At 40.4% G+C, this 17,676-nt stretch overlaps 1 protein-coding gene across 6 annotated transcripts in view; it reads right to left on the bottom strand.

The window, feature by feature from the left end:
- Nucleotides 1–17,432, bottom strand: part of COBLL1 (cordon-bleu WH2 repeat protein like 1) — a 169,806-nt gene extending 152,374 nt beyond the window's left edge. For 3 of the 6 annotated variants that reach the window (XM_059394087.1, XM_059394086.1, XM_059394085.1), the window contains exons 1-2: nt 17,327–17,432; nt 16,185–16,302 (exon numbers count right to left, since the gene is read on the bottom strand). In XM_059394087.1, the coding sequence (XP_059250070.1) occupies nt 16,185–16,302; nt 17,327–17,432 (224 nt within the window). Of the gene's footprint in view, nt 1–15,863; nt 16,118–16,184; nt 16,303–17,010; nt 17,289–17,322 lie in introns of those variants that run through there. The other 3 variants (XM_059394089.1, XM_059394088.1, XM_059394091.1) reach the window with 3 other exon arrangements.
- Between the last annotated feature and the right edge of the window lie 244 nt (nt 17,433–17,676).

Consider the following 17,676-nt stretch of genomic DNA (forward strand, 5'->3'; position numbering starts at 1 on the left):
TTCAAATCATGTTAACAATTGTTATCTCTCCAGGTAGCCTCGATAATGATGATTTTTCTTTACATATTCCTATTGCTGTTAAATATTCTATAATAAGCATATCAATTTTGTAATCAGAAAAAAAAATCAGCAAAAAAGTGTTTAGTCCCCATTTACTGTCACTCCTACTATTATTTATTTTATTGCCTTTGCCACCACTGGCCATTCTAGGGGGAAAGGGTGGGGAACAGGAGAACAGATGCAAAGTGGTCTAACCAAATGGATTTTAAATGACATTTGGATTCCACTCAGATCTGCCACTGCCTGGCTGTGTGACCCTGGACAAATTACACTGGAAGCCTCAGTTCCTTTTCTGCACAATCTGGACAACAACTACATCTGCTTTACAGAGTGATTAATGACTATTAATGACTAGCACCTGTCATGCACTTGACATAGTACCTGGTGAACAGTCAGTATTCAGTAAGTGCTCATGCTTGTATAACCAGTCCTATAAGCCACTGCCCATTGTTCCTAAACTACTATAATCCTGATCCTTTTAATTAGTGGAAATCTGATTTTTAAAATATTTGTTCAAACCCTTAAGTAACTAAGGTTCCATATTATTTTACATACTGTCTTATAAAACACATTATTTAAAAGAAAATTTACTGGGAATACCTTAATGCTCAAGAAACTTTCCAAGTGCAGAATCTATACATAAGTATAATTCATTCTGCCTAAAATTTTTCATTATACTTACTAAGAAAAGATCTTAATTATGTTAAGAAATTCTGAATAGTCTTGGGGTGCCTGGGTGGCTCAGTGGGTTGAGCCTCTGCCTCGGGCTCAGCTCATGATCTTGAGCCCTGCATTGGGCTCTCTCTCAGTGGGGAGCTTGCTTCCCCCTCTCTCTCTGACTGCTGCTCTGCCTGCTTATGATCTCTCTCTCTCTCTCTAATAAACAAATAAAATCTTAAAAAAAAAAAGAAATTCTGAATAGTCTTTTTTGACATCCAAACTTACCTGCAAGAATATGAAAAATACTCTTGTATTACCAAAAAAAAGCAAACCCAGAAAAACATTAATAAAATTACTTAATTGTATTTGTTCTAATAAAGGGTTTGCTTTATTAGACAAGAGCATGCAGGGTTAACATATTAGCATAACATGCTAATATGCTGCCACCAGAACCTGAAGAGTTACAGCTTTATACAATCTAGAACAAATGTTGCCCATTAGCCTACCACCCTAAATGATATAGTCATTGTCGTCACTATGTTAAAAGAAAAAAAATTCTTCAATATGTGAGAGCCTATGTTTAGAATAGCATCTCAAATTCCCATTCCCTCTTTTGAATGATGTTCTTGTATATAACATTACAACAGAAAAATTTCAGTCACTACATATCATTCCTAACAAAATCAAAGAAATACAGTTTGAGTTACTCTCATCTTACAGAAAAGAAAAGTAAAATACTAAAATATGAGGCAATTCCCACAATGGCAAAGAGAAGAAACAATCAGAATTGCAATCACCTTGGTAACATATTCCTAACCTCAGAGGGAACAATTTTCTCCTCTAAAAATTGTGATTTTCATTAAGATTCGTACCCATTTTGTATTCAGTGTTCCAAGAATAACTTTCCTGCACCTGGCACAGAGACTTTCATGGGGGACTGATGAAGAAAACCAACCCCATCTTCCATTTCCTGGGAGAGAAAAATGAGAACAGACATGTTCTCTCGCTCCTTGGTTTCCATTTAGTACAGTAACAATGTCAGCACAACAAGAAGCTGTTTCCTAAAAACAGGTAATGTTTATAATTTAACAAGCAAAAACTGAAAGCCTGATTTGTGCTGGTGTTAATTCCACACTTTCATGCTCTGTAATTATCTTCTTCCACCACAGAGGAAATGGAGAGCCAATGAGGGAAAGAAAGTACCCAGACAACAAGTGGCAGAACAGAGATCAGGCTCTAAACCTTCCATCACCAAGTTCATTCTGCAACAGTGTTATTCTGGCTTCAGAGTGTTATTCTGGCTTCTGGATGGACCAGTTTTATTTGAAACCAAAAATAATGCTGGTAAATTCCTGAGAGCCAGGCGCACCGGTTCACCACAGTGGACAACTATAAAGTAGACTGCAGAGTTAAATGGAGAGAAGAAGCCTCGCTTAAAATGCTTTATGCAATGCCGTACATCTGGACATACATTAAACTTTTACTTTTTCAAGGTTTTGGTTTGGTTTTTTTTCTGATGAGCTCTGGCTTAGAACTTCATTTGAAGACCATGTAAAATGTCGACTTGCTTTCAAAAACGTTCTTAGAAAAATAAAAAGAGCAAACTTGTTTTCTACTGTAATATTTGCAGTTTTGTACACATCTTGAAATATAACTTTCAAAAACACTGGGGAGAAACAGCACTCATACTGATTTTTCAACAATTTAATTTCTTCCACTCATGATATGTTTAAATGCTCAAGCCCTTCTTTCCTGAGCTGGCAGGAAACACCCTTTATTATTTGTTCTTATTCTTTAGCTACTATTGTTCACATCAAAAGTCTGATTGCTTACACCAGTAAAATAAGTGAATCAAAATAACAAGGCTCTTGACACTCTAGACTTTCGATTGTCAAGATTTTAGAATCTTGACACAAATTAGTGGAATTCTTATGCACTGATTAATCATGTAATTAATGACTAATTGCTTCATTCTCAAAACCTATATTCTGTAAATCAAATGTTACTCTATCATTATTTAAATAGGGATATTTAGGCTGTAAATAAACATTGAGTACTTATGTCCTGTTAAACAATCTTCCCCATGATGGCAAAATACTTGGTTTTGTCTAAGTTTGATATGGAAACATTACTCAGAATTTTCACTTATACTGCTAATGGAATGTATATATTTCTCTTATAAACACCACTGCAGGGCATAATGCTAAAAGATACTATCAGACTAACAATGGAATTTTGTAATAGAATCCTAAGAGGTTTACAAAAGCTCTTTAAATTGTGTAGCATTTGATGGTGGTTTAACAATTCATTTTGACTAACAGCTGCAAAAACTAACGTTAAATACTCAGTTTGACGCTTTCTGTAATTAAGCTTTTACCTCTCTAGTGAACAAGTAATCCACTGGTCTTCATCCCCAACACTGACCTCTTGCTCAGGTTCACACAAATTTAAATAATACCTATCCGATAATTCATCATTAGGTGTCTAGGTACATGTAGGAAATTAAATTAAAAACCAGCAGTATACACAAAAGAAGCCAAGAACATGGCTCTGCCTTCTAGGTTTTCACAATCTAGTTAGCTTAATTAAACATACCAGGAAAGTGTATTAGCTGAGTAAACTGTAAACTGTGTAAAGAATGCTAAAATGACCACGTAGTACTAGCAAAGAGTAGTGGTAGGAGGAATAAATCCATCAACAGTGGACTAGTTATGTAAGTCATATTTCATCCCTACAAAGACACAGTACACACCAGGGAGAAAAAATAGAGCTATTTATGTAGTTAAATGGAATAATTACCAAGTTATATGATTAAGTAAAAAAAGCAAGGTACAGAGCAGTACGGTGTATAAGAAACAATATGCACACATGCATTCATTTGCTCCTGAGTGTAAGGAGATGCCCTCTCCCGTATGGTAGCCAATAATTATATAAGGCTTTTCAGCACTGGATATGTGGCTAGTGTGATTAAGAATTTAAATTTCAATTTTATATAACTAAATTTCAAAACTGACTCAGTGCAAAATATTTTGTTAAAGACAACATGTGTGTTTTATAGAACCAGAATCATGTTAACTTTGTCTCGTGTAATATACCATTTAAACTGAATTTTTTAATGTAGTGTTTAAAAAATTTTAAACTGTATTTGTGGTTCCCATTATATTTCCATTGGACAGCACTGGTAAACAGTATCCTACCAGGATTCAAAAGAACTAGGGACACGGATTGCCTTAGAAAACCTAGATGCCAGGAACCAAGTCACTAGACAGAGATCTCTCACTGCTTGGTCATTTTTCTCTTGAATTTTGTGCCATTTGGATATACTGCCTATTAAAAAAATAATAAGTAAGTGCTGTGACCTACAAACACCAGTGTAAAGAATGACTGTCATCAGAATAATTATCAATGATATTTTGCATGGAATCTCTCCCCCCAAAAGCATATATGGTACTTTTGAAGAGGTTATACATGGTCTTTGGCAGAAAATGCTCTTTGGTAATCTAAGATCACAGAACTGTTTCACAAACTAACAGAACCGGAGTTACCAAATGAGCCCAAGAGATTAAAGACTTCAAGCCTCAAACTGCTTAAACTAACAAAACCACTGCCTTTTCTTTCACCACCAGAGACTGTTCTATTCTTCATTTTTCCACTCATCAAACATATTATCCATTTTCTTGTTCCCTTCTTCATCTATATCCCCAAATAAAAACTTAATTATCTCTACATTTCCATTTAGCACTGAGTGTATCTACTTGGCTAAGCAAAGAAGGGGGTAAAAACTAGGAAATAGTCCCCTTTACAACCCAAAAATTTTAATTTTTTTCCATGAAGCAGTAAGGTAAAAATATAAGCAGATCACAAAGGGCTCAAGTAAATGAGTACTATATACAACTGAGTTACACTTAATATATTTAAATATAAAATGAAAAATGAGATTGCATATATACAGGGTATTAGTTCTTTCAAATTTCCCCATCTTATTTTAAAACCCAATACTTGAGAAATTTTTTCTGCTTTGACATAGCTGATTTTTTAAGATTTTATTTATTTATTTGAGAGAGAGAGAGCACACAAGAGCAGGGTGAGGGGCAAAGGGAGAAGCAGACTCCCCACTGTGCTGGGAGCCTGATGTGGGTTCAATGATGCTTAACCTACTGAGCCACCCTGCCGAGCTCACTTTAGAGCTTAAAATGCATATATCAATGAAAACTGCATTTTGGGGGGTTGTTTTTGTTTGTTTGTTTTTGTTTTTGTCTTTTTTTTTTTACTCTTTGAATGAAAACTGGTTTTAATTATCAGTGTTAAGTTTAAGGGAGAAAGTCACACCATTCTCAATTACAAAGCACAACTCTTCTTTTCTCACACCTCAAGTATGTCTGACATAGGGCTTCATTCATTTTGAGGAAATTCTCCTAAGAGAATGTGTGCAAGAGCATCCACAACTCAGCCCAAGAAAGACAGGTTCCTCACCAGTCACACATATCACACACCAGAATGACTCATCAGCACAATAAGTAGAGGTTTTGACTAAGTTTGATTCAGAGAGCAAGGCATTCTGGATAGCTTTTAACTATTAAAACAAAATGGCCAAATGCCATAATTTTTAAAAACTGCTTCTTGACTGGAAATCACATGAAATTCCCTGTGAAGATCAACAGACGGTAAAAGATGGAATTAAATAGCCATCACGGTACTGCTCCCCTGCCTCCCAGGCTGTGTATACCTTTAGCACAAACAATCATTTCTTAGTTTCCCAATGCTGATACCAACAGTGTTTTTGTGTTCAAACCACTCTAATTATCTGTAGGGTTCAGACACCTTGTCTCTTAAATTTTTCTAATCCAAATCCATGATATTCAAATATTCATCACCACCAACATGATGTGTTTAATATCTGGAAGAATAAAAAAAAATGGATTTGGTTTACCAAAAATTATAGCAAATATCCCTTGAACACCTTCAGATAACTTTTAGAACTGCCATTAATTTGAACTTATATAATCTGCTTAGTGTCCTAAATCCCTATGATTCACAAAAACATGAAAATCGAAAGTGGTGCATCCCCAACATATATATGAAATCCTGAATATGATTAGAAAAACTCTAAGGATGCCTGAGTGGCTAACTCAGCTGCCTGTGGCTTAGGTCAAGGTCCCAGGGTCCTGGGATGGAGCCCGACATTGGGCTCCCTGATCAGCAGGGAGCCTGCTTCTCCCTCTCCCGCTGTGGCTCCCCCTGCTTTGTTGTGTCAAATAAAAAAACAAAATCTAAAAAAAAACAAATAAAAACAAAAGAAGAAAGAAAGAAAGAGAAAAGAGAAAGAAAAACCCTAAAAACGCAATTAGTAAATTCAAGTCTATACCACTTACAGCTACCAAGTTAATTGAAAACATGTTCCTAGGCTTCACAAGCATACCAACACAAAGTTCAGAACTAAATTTTCTTAGCATCATCTAAGAATGAATTTCCTATGTTCCTTTCTACATACACACAGGATCACAGACAATTAGACATAAGGTAGACATTGCTCCTTTCAGACAAGGTTGCATTTCAAAAATGATATATGGTAAACTGGAGTAAATTACAGGTTGGAATAAGTTCTAGATAAAAATTTGTCCCAATTAAAATGTGAGGTGAAGGGGCGCCTGAGTAGCTCGATCATTAAGCATTTGCCTTCCACTCAGGTCACAATCCCAGGTCCTGGGATGGAGCCCTGCATTGGGTTCTTTAGAAGCTCAACAGGAAGACTGCTTCTTCCTCTCCCCCCCCCCCCACCCCCCCCCACTTGTTTACCCTCTCTCCCAGTGTCTCTCTTTGTCAAATAAATAAATAAAATCTTTTAAAAATATATGACGGGAAAATCAGTCTATTTCTCCTTTCAGACCATTCATGTTTGTCTTTCAAAAGAAGTCCTATCTAACTTTCCTGCAGGGGGAAATGTTCACAGATAATAAAACTATCATGGTAAAACCTGCCCTCTTTCAGAGAAAGAGAAAACTGCAGAAGGCTGGTAGCATGGGATCATAACAGAAAATTTAAAAATTAGTTTATTTTCATATGCTAAAATTCTTTTTTCTGCTACCTCCAGCTTTGCTCTCCTAAAGGAGAGCAAAAAGATTTTCATTTGAAATTAAAGCATTTAGCTGCTTTCTGGGAATGGATATCTTAAATAAAAGTTAAAGGCTGGAAGAATCCATGCCCGTAATCTAGTAGGCACTTAACTCGGGAGTTTTGCTGTCAGCAAAAGATCCAGTCGTGGATATCCAAGAATATGGGGGCTGCCTAAGATCATGAGGTCCTTTAAGACATTCACCATGTCTCTTTCCTAATTCTATTAAAGCAATGATACTTGACTGGCAGGCACAAAAGAACAAGAAACAAAGGGTTGCTCCTCTCTCTGACACTTCCACTTTAGCACAAAGGAAATAATTAATTCAGCAGCTCTTATAATTATCTTGACCACTGTTGACTTAATTTGGCCTAGAAATTACAGCAGGTCCATTAAACATGGGAATGGTAGGGTGGTAGCCATGTTCCAATTTAGCAACTCAATTTCCTGTTTTTCCAGCAGATCTGATACACAACTGTAGCAGCTGTTAAAATTCTGGCTCCTGTCACCACTACTCCCCTTGGGGTCATCTCATACTTCCTCACTTCCATTTCTCCAGAAATAATAGCATGTGTGCACGTATGTAAGAGAGATGAAAACCCTCAAGGCCTGGTGATAAAGGTCCCATTTAGGTTTCAGCATCTTAACTCTACTTCCTTATAAGTATATCTTGGTATAGGTGCTGAAACTGTAACCTAGGCTACAAAATGAAATGGTATATTAAATTTTTAAAAGTACGGTGGAATGCATGCTTTCATGTTAATCCTCCAAATTAATCACATTGAAAAACAATGCACTTTTCCCAATGACACTACCATTTAAAAAATATATTCTGATGTCACTGGCGTTCAACCGTGTTTAAAGTCAGCCTACACACTAAAGAGAAAATCAGAATCATTATGGGCACATCATGACCCTAACTGTTATAATTCAGGTGCTTTTTCAACCCCACTTCAAAGGGTTGCCCCTGAACCACTTTGGTTATTTTCAAGTCAGCCACCCCCCCCCCATGGCATTTCACTCTTAATTCCGTTCAAAGTAATTTTCTGCAAGTCTGAGGCAATTACAAAAAAATAAAAAAATAAAAAATAAACCTCTCTCCTATTAACCAGACAGCTGTAGTCCCCGTTTCCCACGGTTTCGCTTTGGGCATTTTGGGTTGCCCGCAGTCAGCAGACGATTCCCCTTCCGAGGGATCGTCATAGGGCCAGGTGTAGCCACACAGCCAGCATCACACGGCCTACATCAAGCACCTCGCTTCACCTCCTCAGGAGGGCACTCTGTCATCTCACGTCATCACCGGAAGGGATAGGTGCCTCGTTAGCGCAGTAGGTAGCGCATCAGTCTCATAATCACAGGAAGGGTGAGTACAGTCCTGTACTGGGGGAGGGTGGGGCGGGGAATAGTGAGTGCATGCGTGAACACACCCGGGGGTGAGAGAGACCAACCACATCCACATAACTTTTATTACATATAATTTGGAGTCTTTCTCCATCGGATGGGGATCCCCAAATGTCAGGGGAGGACCAAGCGAAGCCAGTGGCAGGAGGGTGGTGGAAGAATTCACCTTTAGCAGAACAAAGGAGGGAGCAAGTTTTATGGAATAGGGTTGGCCCCAGGACCGCAGAGGAGAGACTGCAAGGAGGCAATGGGCGGGGCCTACTTTTAAAGAGGGAAAGTGAGGAAGTCTGGGGATGTATGGAATTTTCCCTTTTGGGTAACTATGCCAGTTTATAAGTAGCCCACTGGTTAGTTAGGGCCTATGGACATTTAGGGGGCAGGGGGTGTCACCTGATGGGCCTGTATTTATCCAAGCGGTCTCTGTGGACCCTCTGTACATTCCATTGCTCCAACCTGTTGCCCCAAAGTGACCTCTACATGTAACTTTAAATTGTTATGGCTATTCTGTTTTATGATCAGTTATGTGGTTAATCTCTTACTGTGCCTACCTTATAAATGAAACTTTATCACAGGTGTGTATGCATGGGGGAAAATGGTATGTATAGAAGGTTCAGTACTATCCCCAGTTTCAGGCATCCACTGCAGGCTGGCACATATAGCACATGCCCCCGCCCCCCCCCCCCCGATAAAGGGGTGGGGGAGGAAGACTACGGTACTTTCTAATTGTGTGCATTATCTCTGAAGCTCTCATTTCAGTGGGCAAAGTGTTTCCAATAGGGCAAGAACGAGAGTAACTAGGAGAATTAAAATGAGGGATTCTGAGGCAGTTCCCCCCCCCCCCATTTCTCTAGCACCTCCATTCTCTCCGCCTCATAACCACAACCCTGAAAGCCTTAAGGGGGCTCTGTTTTTTCTCTGAAGAGTAGGCAGTTAAGAAACCGACCTGATTCGGTAGTACATGTGTTCTCTTCCCACCAAATTTCTGAAGGCTTGTTTCTGAGCAATTTCCCTCAGCTATATAGCATGAAAAACCCAAATGTAATCAGGATATTGCCCAACACAGGGCACAACACATATTTGAAACCCAAATACCTTAATTTATTGCCAATGAAACCTGGAAATTCTGACCTTAGTAAGGATTTATCATGATGTAAAATGTATTAAAACTTACAGATAGTACCAAGTTTTTAGCTGTCTAGGAGCTGAGCTGAATAGACTTTTTCTCCTGCCATGGCATTCTTTGCTGTCTTAATACTGACATGACCATCCCAATTAAAGTACTTACTCTGTCAAATTACTCCACATTTTCACTCTTCAGCTTTTTTCTTAAGTCTAAACCCATTTAAATAGTTTTAACTTATTTACATTTATGAACACTGTGAACCTAAGCTATATGAAAATAATAATACATTACCCCAAGCTCACTCTAACATTTCTCTAAAGACTAGTCAGTCTTTGAGAAGCTTTTCCAAGGGATTCATTCCTCAGATATGAAGTTTATATGCAAAACTGAAGACATTTGGCCCTTTATAAATAGTCCTGGGAAACTTCTTTCTCCCATACTTTTAGTTTATTTTTACTGTAACAGATGGGGGAAAAATTTAGGAAAGCAGTCTTAAAAAAAAAAAAAAAAAAAGAGCCTTACAACAACTATCATACTAATGTTAGAACACTGAAAACTTACAGATATGAAATATCTTTAACAACAACAAAAACACTTGCTGGAAGTTATAAAGGCAGTTTGACTTAACTCATAATGGAGGTATGGACTCAAAGACCTAGAAAGCAACTCCTTCAACTTTGCTCCTAAACATCTAACTATGTATCAGTCATTTTTCATGAAAGTGTCTTCAGCACATGAAAGAGAAGTTTAGGACTTCTCTTTAAAATATATTCCAATATCATATGTTAAAATTCTATAGTGCTTGCCAAAGAACCATGCCTGTCTTCACTTTAAAAAAAATCAATCACTAATCACCATTCTGCAAAATTTCTTACTGTAAGATATATTTTGTTACATGCAAACAGAACATTAATCATTTTCTTCCAATTTAAGTTTAATACTTAAAGTCCTCCTGCCAGGGGGACGTGAGTGGCTCGGTTGTTAAGTATCTGCCTCTGGCTGAGTTGTGACCCTGTGTCGAGTCCTACATTGGGCTCTCTCCTCAGCAGGGAGCATGCTGTTCCCTCACCCTCTCCCCCTGCTTGTGCTGTCTATCTCTCTCTCTCTCTCTGTCAAATAAATAAAATCTTAAAAAAAAAAAAAGTCCTCCTGCCAGTATATAAATTTGAATAATCACTATTTCATTTATCAATTTCATAAGTTAGGCCAAGAGGGTCTGCAAACTTTACTAAGACTACAAGGTAAATATTTTTAGCTTTGCAGGCCATATGATCTCTGTCTGGACCATTCTGCTACGACTGGAAAGCAGTCACATAATATGTAAATGAGTGGGTATTGCTGTGTGCCAATAAAACTCTACAGAAACAGAGGATAAGAGATTAATATCCAGAATATGTACAAAACATTCAACAACCTAACATTCAACAACCAAAAAAGCAAACCCAACTAAAAATAGGCAAAGAACTTACATAGACATTTCTCAAAAGAAGATATGCAAATAAACAATAAGGACATGAAATGACACTCAGCATCAGTAGTCATTAGGAAAATGCAAATCAAAACTACGATGAGATGCCACCTCACACTCATTAGAATGGCTACTATTAAAAAGAAAGAAAGAAAGGAAAAGAAAAGAAACAGAAACCAACAAGGACTCTTGCCCACAGTTGTTGGGAATAGCATCACCAATATGGGAAAGACTACGATCGCCCTCAAAATATTAAAAATAGAATTACCATTTGATCCAGAAATTCTACTTCAAAAGAATTGAAAACAGGCTCTTAAAAAGATATTTGTACTATGGTGAGTGCTGTGAAGTATGTAAACCTGGCGATACAGACCTGCACCCCTGGGGCTAATAATATATTATATGTTTATAAAAAATAAAATTATGAAAAAAATAAATAAATAAAAATTTTTAAAATAGATATTTGTATACTATGTTCCTAGCAGCAATATTCACAATAGCTAAAATAAGGAAGCAACCCAGTGTCCATCCACAGAGAAATGGCTAAGCAACATGTAGGCTATTATTCAGCCCTAAAAAAGGAAATTTTGATATATGATACAATATGGATGAACTCTGAAATCATTATACTAAGTGAAATAGGCCAGTCACAAAAATATATATACTTTTTGCTTCCACTTATACAAGCTACTTAGAGCGGTCAAAATCACAGAGAATGGTGGCCACCAGAGGACATGACAGAGAGGAGTGATGTTCAATGGGTATGAAGTTTCAGTTCTGTAAGATGAAGAGAGTTCTGGAAACGGATGGTGGTGCTGGATGCACAACAATATGAATGAACCAATGAACTGTACATTTTATAATGTTTAAAATAAATCTTGTTATATGCATTTTACCATCAACGACAACAAAATTAGGGTTAAAATCAAATAGGTGGGGTGCGTGGGTGGCTCAGTTGGTTAAGTGACTGCCTTCAGCTCAGGTCATGATCCCAGAGTTCTGGGATCGAGCCCCACATCAGGCTCCCTGCTTAGTAGGGAGCCTTAAAAATCTCAAAAAAAAACAAAAAAAAATAGGTGAAGGGCCCATTTCAGCCTTCTGGACTTACTTTGCTGGGCCTTAATTTGCTGATCAGAGACAAACTACTGTATATTAAGCTTGAAGCATAAACAATGTTTTAAAGCTAACATGAAAGTACAATTTCTATGCTAACATGTTCTTTTCCTACATAATTTCTTTGGTAAAGCTCTTAACATCAGGAACCAATCTCCTAGTGATTAAAAAACGTGTTTTACATAAAGTAAGGGCTTGCAAGTTTTCACTAATTAATTAAATGAAAGCAGCTGTCTTAATAACATAAGCGTGACATTTATAAATACACCTGGCATTTCAATATTGTAATAAGATCATAACGTTATTGAATATCCTCTAACACACTGAGAGGAAATTAGACTTTGGACTAAAAGTCTAACATTACCTTAACTTCATTTGTCTTATTTGGTAATTGAATATTCCTACTTTTAAAAGTGCACTATAAATTTAATAGCCATCTAATAGCAAAAATAAGCAGCTTGCCATATGACAAAAGAAGGCTATCAGTTAACTATAAATTAAATCATCCCAAACACATGAAAATGTTCAATATTTTGAAGACATAAACCAAACATTTAAGTTCTTTTTAAATCCTAGGTATTGGGGTTTTTCATATGCATTAGAATTTGTAGGAGTTTTTAAAAATATAAAAATGATTTTAGAAGAGTCAAGACAAGACACTTACAAAGCCACTCTAGATAAAAAATACTCTGGCCATTCAGAGTAATTAATAGGGGCAAACTCCGGGTGCCAACTTGCCTCCTGAGGAAGAGCACAGGTATGGGGATCAGATCTTGTTTCTGTTACTCTTTCACCACTTAAAGTTGAGTGCCTTTGAGTTTGTTAGTTTAGCTCTTAGAGCCTGGGTTTCCACAACTGCAAAGTGGAGTTAATATACTTCCTCTGAAAGGAGTAGCAAATTTTTTAAAAAATATTACTATAATGCAACTAAATGGAATCTTTACAGAAGCAAACTAAAGCTGAAAATGAGGATGGTGAGTTGCCTGAAAATGATTAATAGCAATCCTCATTCCATCACCTCCATCTCAGATGTTAACACCTACTTAATCATTGGCTCTCAGAACTGATAGCACATTACATTCACTGGAGCAGCATTTAAAACCTCTCCACAGCTTGTCCCAGCATAGGCCAAATAAAACCAGAACAGGTATCAGGTGTGACAGCATGGTGTTAAAGATCCCTAGGTAATTCTCATGTTGAAACCTCAGCTAAGATACTCAACTTCTAAATAGTCAACAAATGTTAGCTTACAAGAATTCAGTTTATACAATCAGTAAAATTTTAGAGCCTGTAATGCACCCAAATAACAGCCTTAAAAAGTAGCCACTAAATCAATTAATTTTTTCTACATCTTCAATGAACTCCATAGCTCCAAAGCTGCAAAATTATAAAGCAGGTTTTTTACCCTGGTCTATGCCTAAAAATCTGTTCCGAAATCAAAACATTAGCATCACTCAAAGTAAGGCTAACTACACTTTTGACATTTAAATTTCAATGAATTAAAAAAGGAAGGGGGGTATCCGTAGGGGAAGTTACAAACACAAGCAGTAGCAGTTCTAAAGATAATGTACCCAAACTGACTCTGTGAAATTTAAATGTATCTTACAGTGGTCAGGAATAGATTTTTTAAAAATTTTTAAAAAGGCAACGAACCAGGCAACCAAAGTCCTGGGTTTTCCTTCAGATTTTGCCACTCAATTGTTCTGGGACTTCAGCATTCAGTGTCATTCAGTGTCTCCGGGCTTCAGATTCTCATTTGCATAACATAGAATTGCACTAGATTTCTTTAAAATGACCTGTTAAAACAATGTAAAACTTGGAGGGATTCTTTAGAGCAGGGATATCCAAGGAGAACTAAACTAGGCCTCATGGGTTATTAGAGTCATGAGTCATGGTTTAATTAGTTTTGTAGTAAGGAATTTACTTCCCAAACCCAATAATTTATTGTAACATTGAGATTGCTCCCTGCCACCTCCCATAAGCCCCTATCTAGGATCCTTTTTTTACCCCACAATTAAATCATTTTTAATGTTTTGAGGGTTTTTGATAAAAGGAACAAAAGCAATACTGCACTGAATATTCAACAAACATAATAGGAACTTGGGATATGTGAAGGAACAAGATAGAAAAGTGAAAGATGACACAATTTTTTTTAATGTTTATACTTTGCAGATATTGATCACTTCTCTAAATAGAATGCAAGATAAAATGATACAGTCTAGATAAGATGTTGAAGCATTTTTGCAGATGTCCCTCCTCAAATTTGGAGAGGGTCAAATTCCTTAAAAGTATTTTCTTCATAGTTGGAAGAATTAGATAAAGCAGTTTTGTACATTATTTTCAAGAATGTATCAGTTTAACCTTTAAATTCTCAAAAGTGAAATCTGAAATATCTTAACTGTCGTCGTGTTTATCATTAGATAGCTCTTTCCACTAAATTCCAAAGCCATCTCATCTCACCTATTTTACTAAAGAAGTATTGATTTCTGAACACCAGTAAGTGTATTTCCTGTACAAGCATATGCTGTCTTTTTTAATTGTTCCTTAACTTAATCCATTTTCAAATCCACCGTTGTTGTTGTTGTTTTCTTAAAGATTTTATTTATTTGAAAGAGAGAGATCACAACTAGGCAGGGAAGCAGGCTCCCTGCTGAGCAGAGAGCCCAATGCAGGGCTGGATCCCAGGACCCTGAGATCAGGACCTGGGCTGAAGGCAGAAGCTTAACCCACTGAGCCACCCAGACACCCCAAATCCACCGGTTTAATACTATCTTACTTTGTGCCCCTCAAATACATTTCCGTATTCCAGAAAATTGTTTCATCTTCAATTCACATATCTCTGCAGTTTCATTTAGAGGCTCATGCTTTTATGATTAAGATCTTTCAACCAATGTATTTCTTTACACATCCTGATGTGAGAATAAATGGAAGTATGTATATTACTGAACAATGAAAACACTGGAAAAATAATAGGAACGGAAGTCAGCAGTAACTGGGCTATTTGCAGAGGGGAGAAGACAATTCTAACAAATGAAAGAATTAATTCATACTCTACATGTTTCCTCTACGTAAGCGTTATACAAAATATCTTTTATATTAGTCATGTTGCTTTGAGACTTTTCCATGTTTCCTCTAGACAACTGCCAATGTTCGCATGGTCTCTGATGAATAAACATGCTGTGACTTGCTTCTAAGGAAACGCCTGTCATGTTCCAGGGAAAAATGACTTCTCTACTCTTAAATCAGGGAAACTGCACAACACTCATTCATTAGTTACAAAGTCCATTTTTCCTTAACGTTTCTTTTCTGGAAATCATTCCAGAAAATGCTCTTTAGAGCATTAGAGACTTCAGATTAACTATCACAAAAGAAACTGAGTTGGGAGAATATATGTAGGAAAAGTTATATTACATCAAAGGGGTTCCCACTTCAGAAGCTCAAAGAATGCCCATGTTCAGCCTTCACTGTTTACCAAGACGAAAGTTATTTTCAGGTTTTCCCCATCTCTTGCAGAACTACCTGTTCTCATTACTGTTTACCCAAACGCTTAGCAAGGTGATGATTAGCATATCTGGCAGGAGGACATGCTTCATTTAATATTAACTCACCATGTGACAGCCCCTTCCCCTCCAATCTCTCTTCAAACACGTGAGGACACAAAGAAAAGTATCGTTGTTTGCAGTCTGACTTTGCGCTACGCTTTGGCACCAGCAATTGGCCACAGGCACACACACCCCCCGTCGGAGGCGCTCACCCTGCCGGGGCCCGGAACTGTCATGCGGGCTGACAGCTGGTACACCCTCCCGGGGCCCTCCACCGCTCGCAGAAAAGCCCCTTCCTTACAGTCACTTTGACACTGCTCACCTGCCCGGGCCTCAGCCCTCGGCCAAAGAAACTTTCTTCCCCCTTCCCCAGAGCTCACTTACAGGTATCGTCCGCCGCGCTTCCAGGGCACCAAACAAGGGGCTCTTTGTTACAGTTTCTGCTCCAGGACTCCTCACCCAATTCCTGGCATTCAGCTGCCCTTCAGCAACTCCGAGCAGCCCCGGTAGAAAAGCAATCAAAACTACCATAGCCCTCCGCCCCCGCGCCCAGGCGGCCTCCAAGGAGGCCGGGAGCAAGCAGGCTCCTCCGCCGCCTCTCCCGCAGCCAGTGAGTCAGGCAGCGAGCTGCCAGCCAGGTAAACGCGCTGCGACCTTGCTGCCCTCGCCCTCCCCGAGAACTTCGGCGCGGCGCTCCGGACTTACCCTGTGGGGGCGGCGGGAGGCGTGGGCGCCGCCAGGGCGTTCGGCGCGCGCGGGGTTCGGCTGTCCATCGCCCTGCGGGGCGCGGCGCGGGCTCCAGCTCCGAGGCGGCGTGTCACCACTAGAGTAGGAGAGGCCGGCTGGTCAGGGCGGGCCGCGCGCCTACCCAAGGCCTGAGCGGGGCGGGACGCGCGTCAGGAGCCCGCCCGAGCCCCCCAGCCCCGGGCCCGTCCACCTCCGGGTGCGCTTCCACCTGCGGGCCGAGGCTCCCAGCCCGCGGGCGCCGCCGCCTCAGGTCCTAGCGGCCGCCGGCAGCTTCGGGGGCGGAAGGCGGCGCTGCAGCCTCCGCCCCGTGGGGCTTACTGGGTAGCCATTTGGCGCCTCTCGGGGCGGGAGAGGAGCTCCCCAGGCTGGAAGGAGGAGGAGCGGGGCGAGAAGCTGGGATCCGAGGCACCGCCGCCACGCCGGCAGCGCGTCTCCGGGCTCCCCCGGCCGAGTTTGCACAAACAGAACGCCCTGGGAAAACTTTTCGCGAAGAAAAGTTAGGAGGGCTAGTTCCTCTTTTCCCACCCAGGGCTCCCACTTTCTTTTCAGGAGACAGTGGCTCCCCTGTTCTTTCCCGCGGCTTCCTCTCCCACTCTTTCCTCCCCCGGACCGCGCGCTCCGAGTTGGTCTCTCAAGCCGGGACTTGAAGGAGGAGAGCGCGGCAGCCGCTCCCAGGCTCAGCCCCGCGCCGGCCCGGCGCACGCAGCGCCTCCCCCTGCCCTGCGGGCGGGGTGGCTGGCCCTCTCGGGGCGCCGCAGGGCCTTTCCCAAGGCGGCTTACTCACCCTGCCCCATTTCCCAGCCCAGAGCCCCGGAGCTCGCCGCCACCTCCTCCGGCCGGCCACCCAGAAGTGCCGACGAGCCTCGGCGGCATCGGAGCGAGCGAAGCAGTGAGCCAGAGACAGAAACGGGCGGGGGTGGGCGAGGACCGAGTAGGAATTTCCCTCCCACCCGATTTCGGGTCTTTGGGGTCCGGCTGGGGGAGCCGAACGGAAAGGAAACTCCCACTCAGAGAGTTCCCATTCCCATCGCTAGGGCGTCGCTTCGGGAAGCCGGGCGCGCGGGAGCCCAACAGGTGGGGAGGAAGGGAAGGGTACCTGCCCTGCGAGAACCAGCGGGGAGCACCCGGGCTGCCGCGGAAGTGCGGAGGGAAAACTCGCCGAGCGGGGCCTGCAGCTTGCTCTCCACGTGGTTCGACCTTCCACATACTGGGCGGTTTGTTTTGTTTCCCCTCCCCCGCCCCCCAACTTGACCTCTAAGGTGGCTGCTATTCGATTAAAAGCGCACCTGTGACACTGATTTTTCTAATCGGTGTCAGGTTTAAGCTTGCCTTGTCTTCAGAGGCATATTTCTTTCGTTCTTTTTAAGCATATAACAGCTGTGACATGAGGACTGGAAGATCATGTCTGGTGATAACCTATTAACTAAGAACAAATGGTAGATTTTATTCA

The sequence above is a fragment of the Mustela nigripes genome, chromosome 3 (genome assembly GCF_022355385.1).
Source record: "Mustela nigripes isolate SB6536 chromosome 3, MUSNIG.SB6536, whole genome shotgun sequence".
NCBI lineage: Eukaryota > Metazoa > Chordata > Mammalia > Carnivora > Mustelidae > Mustela > Mustela nigripes.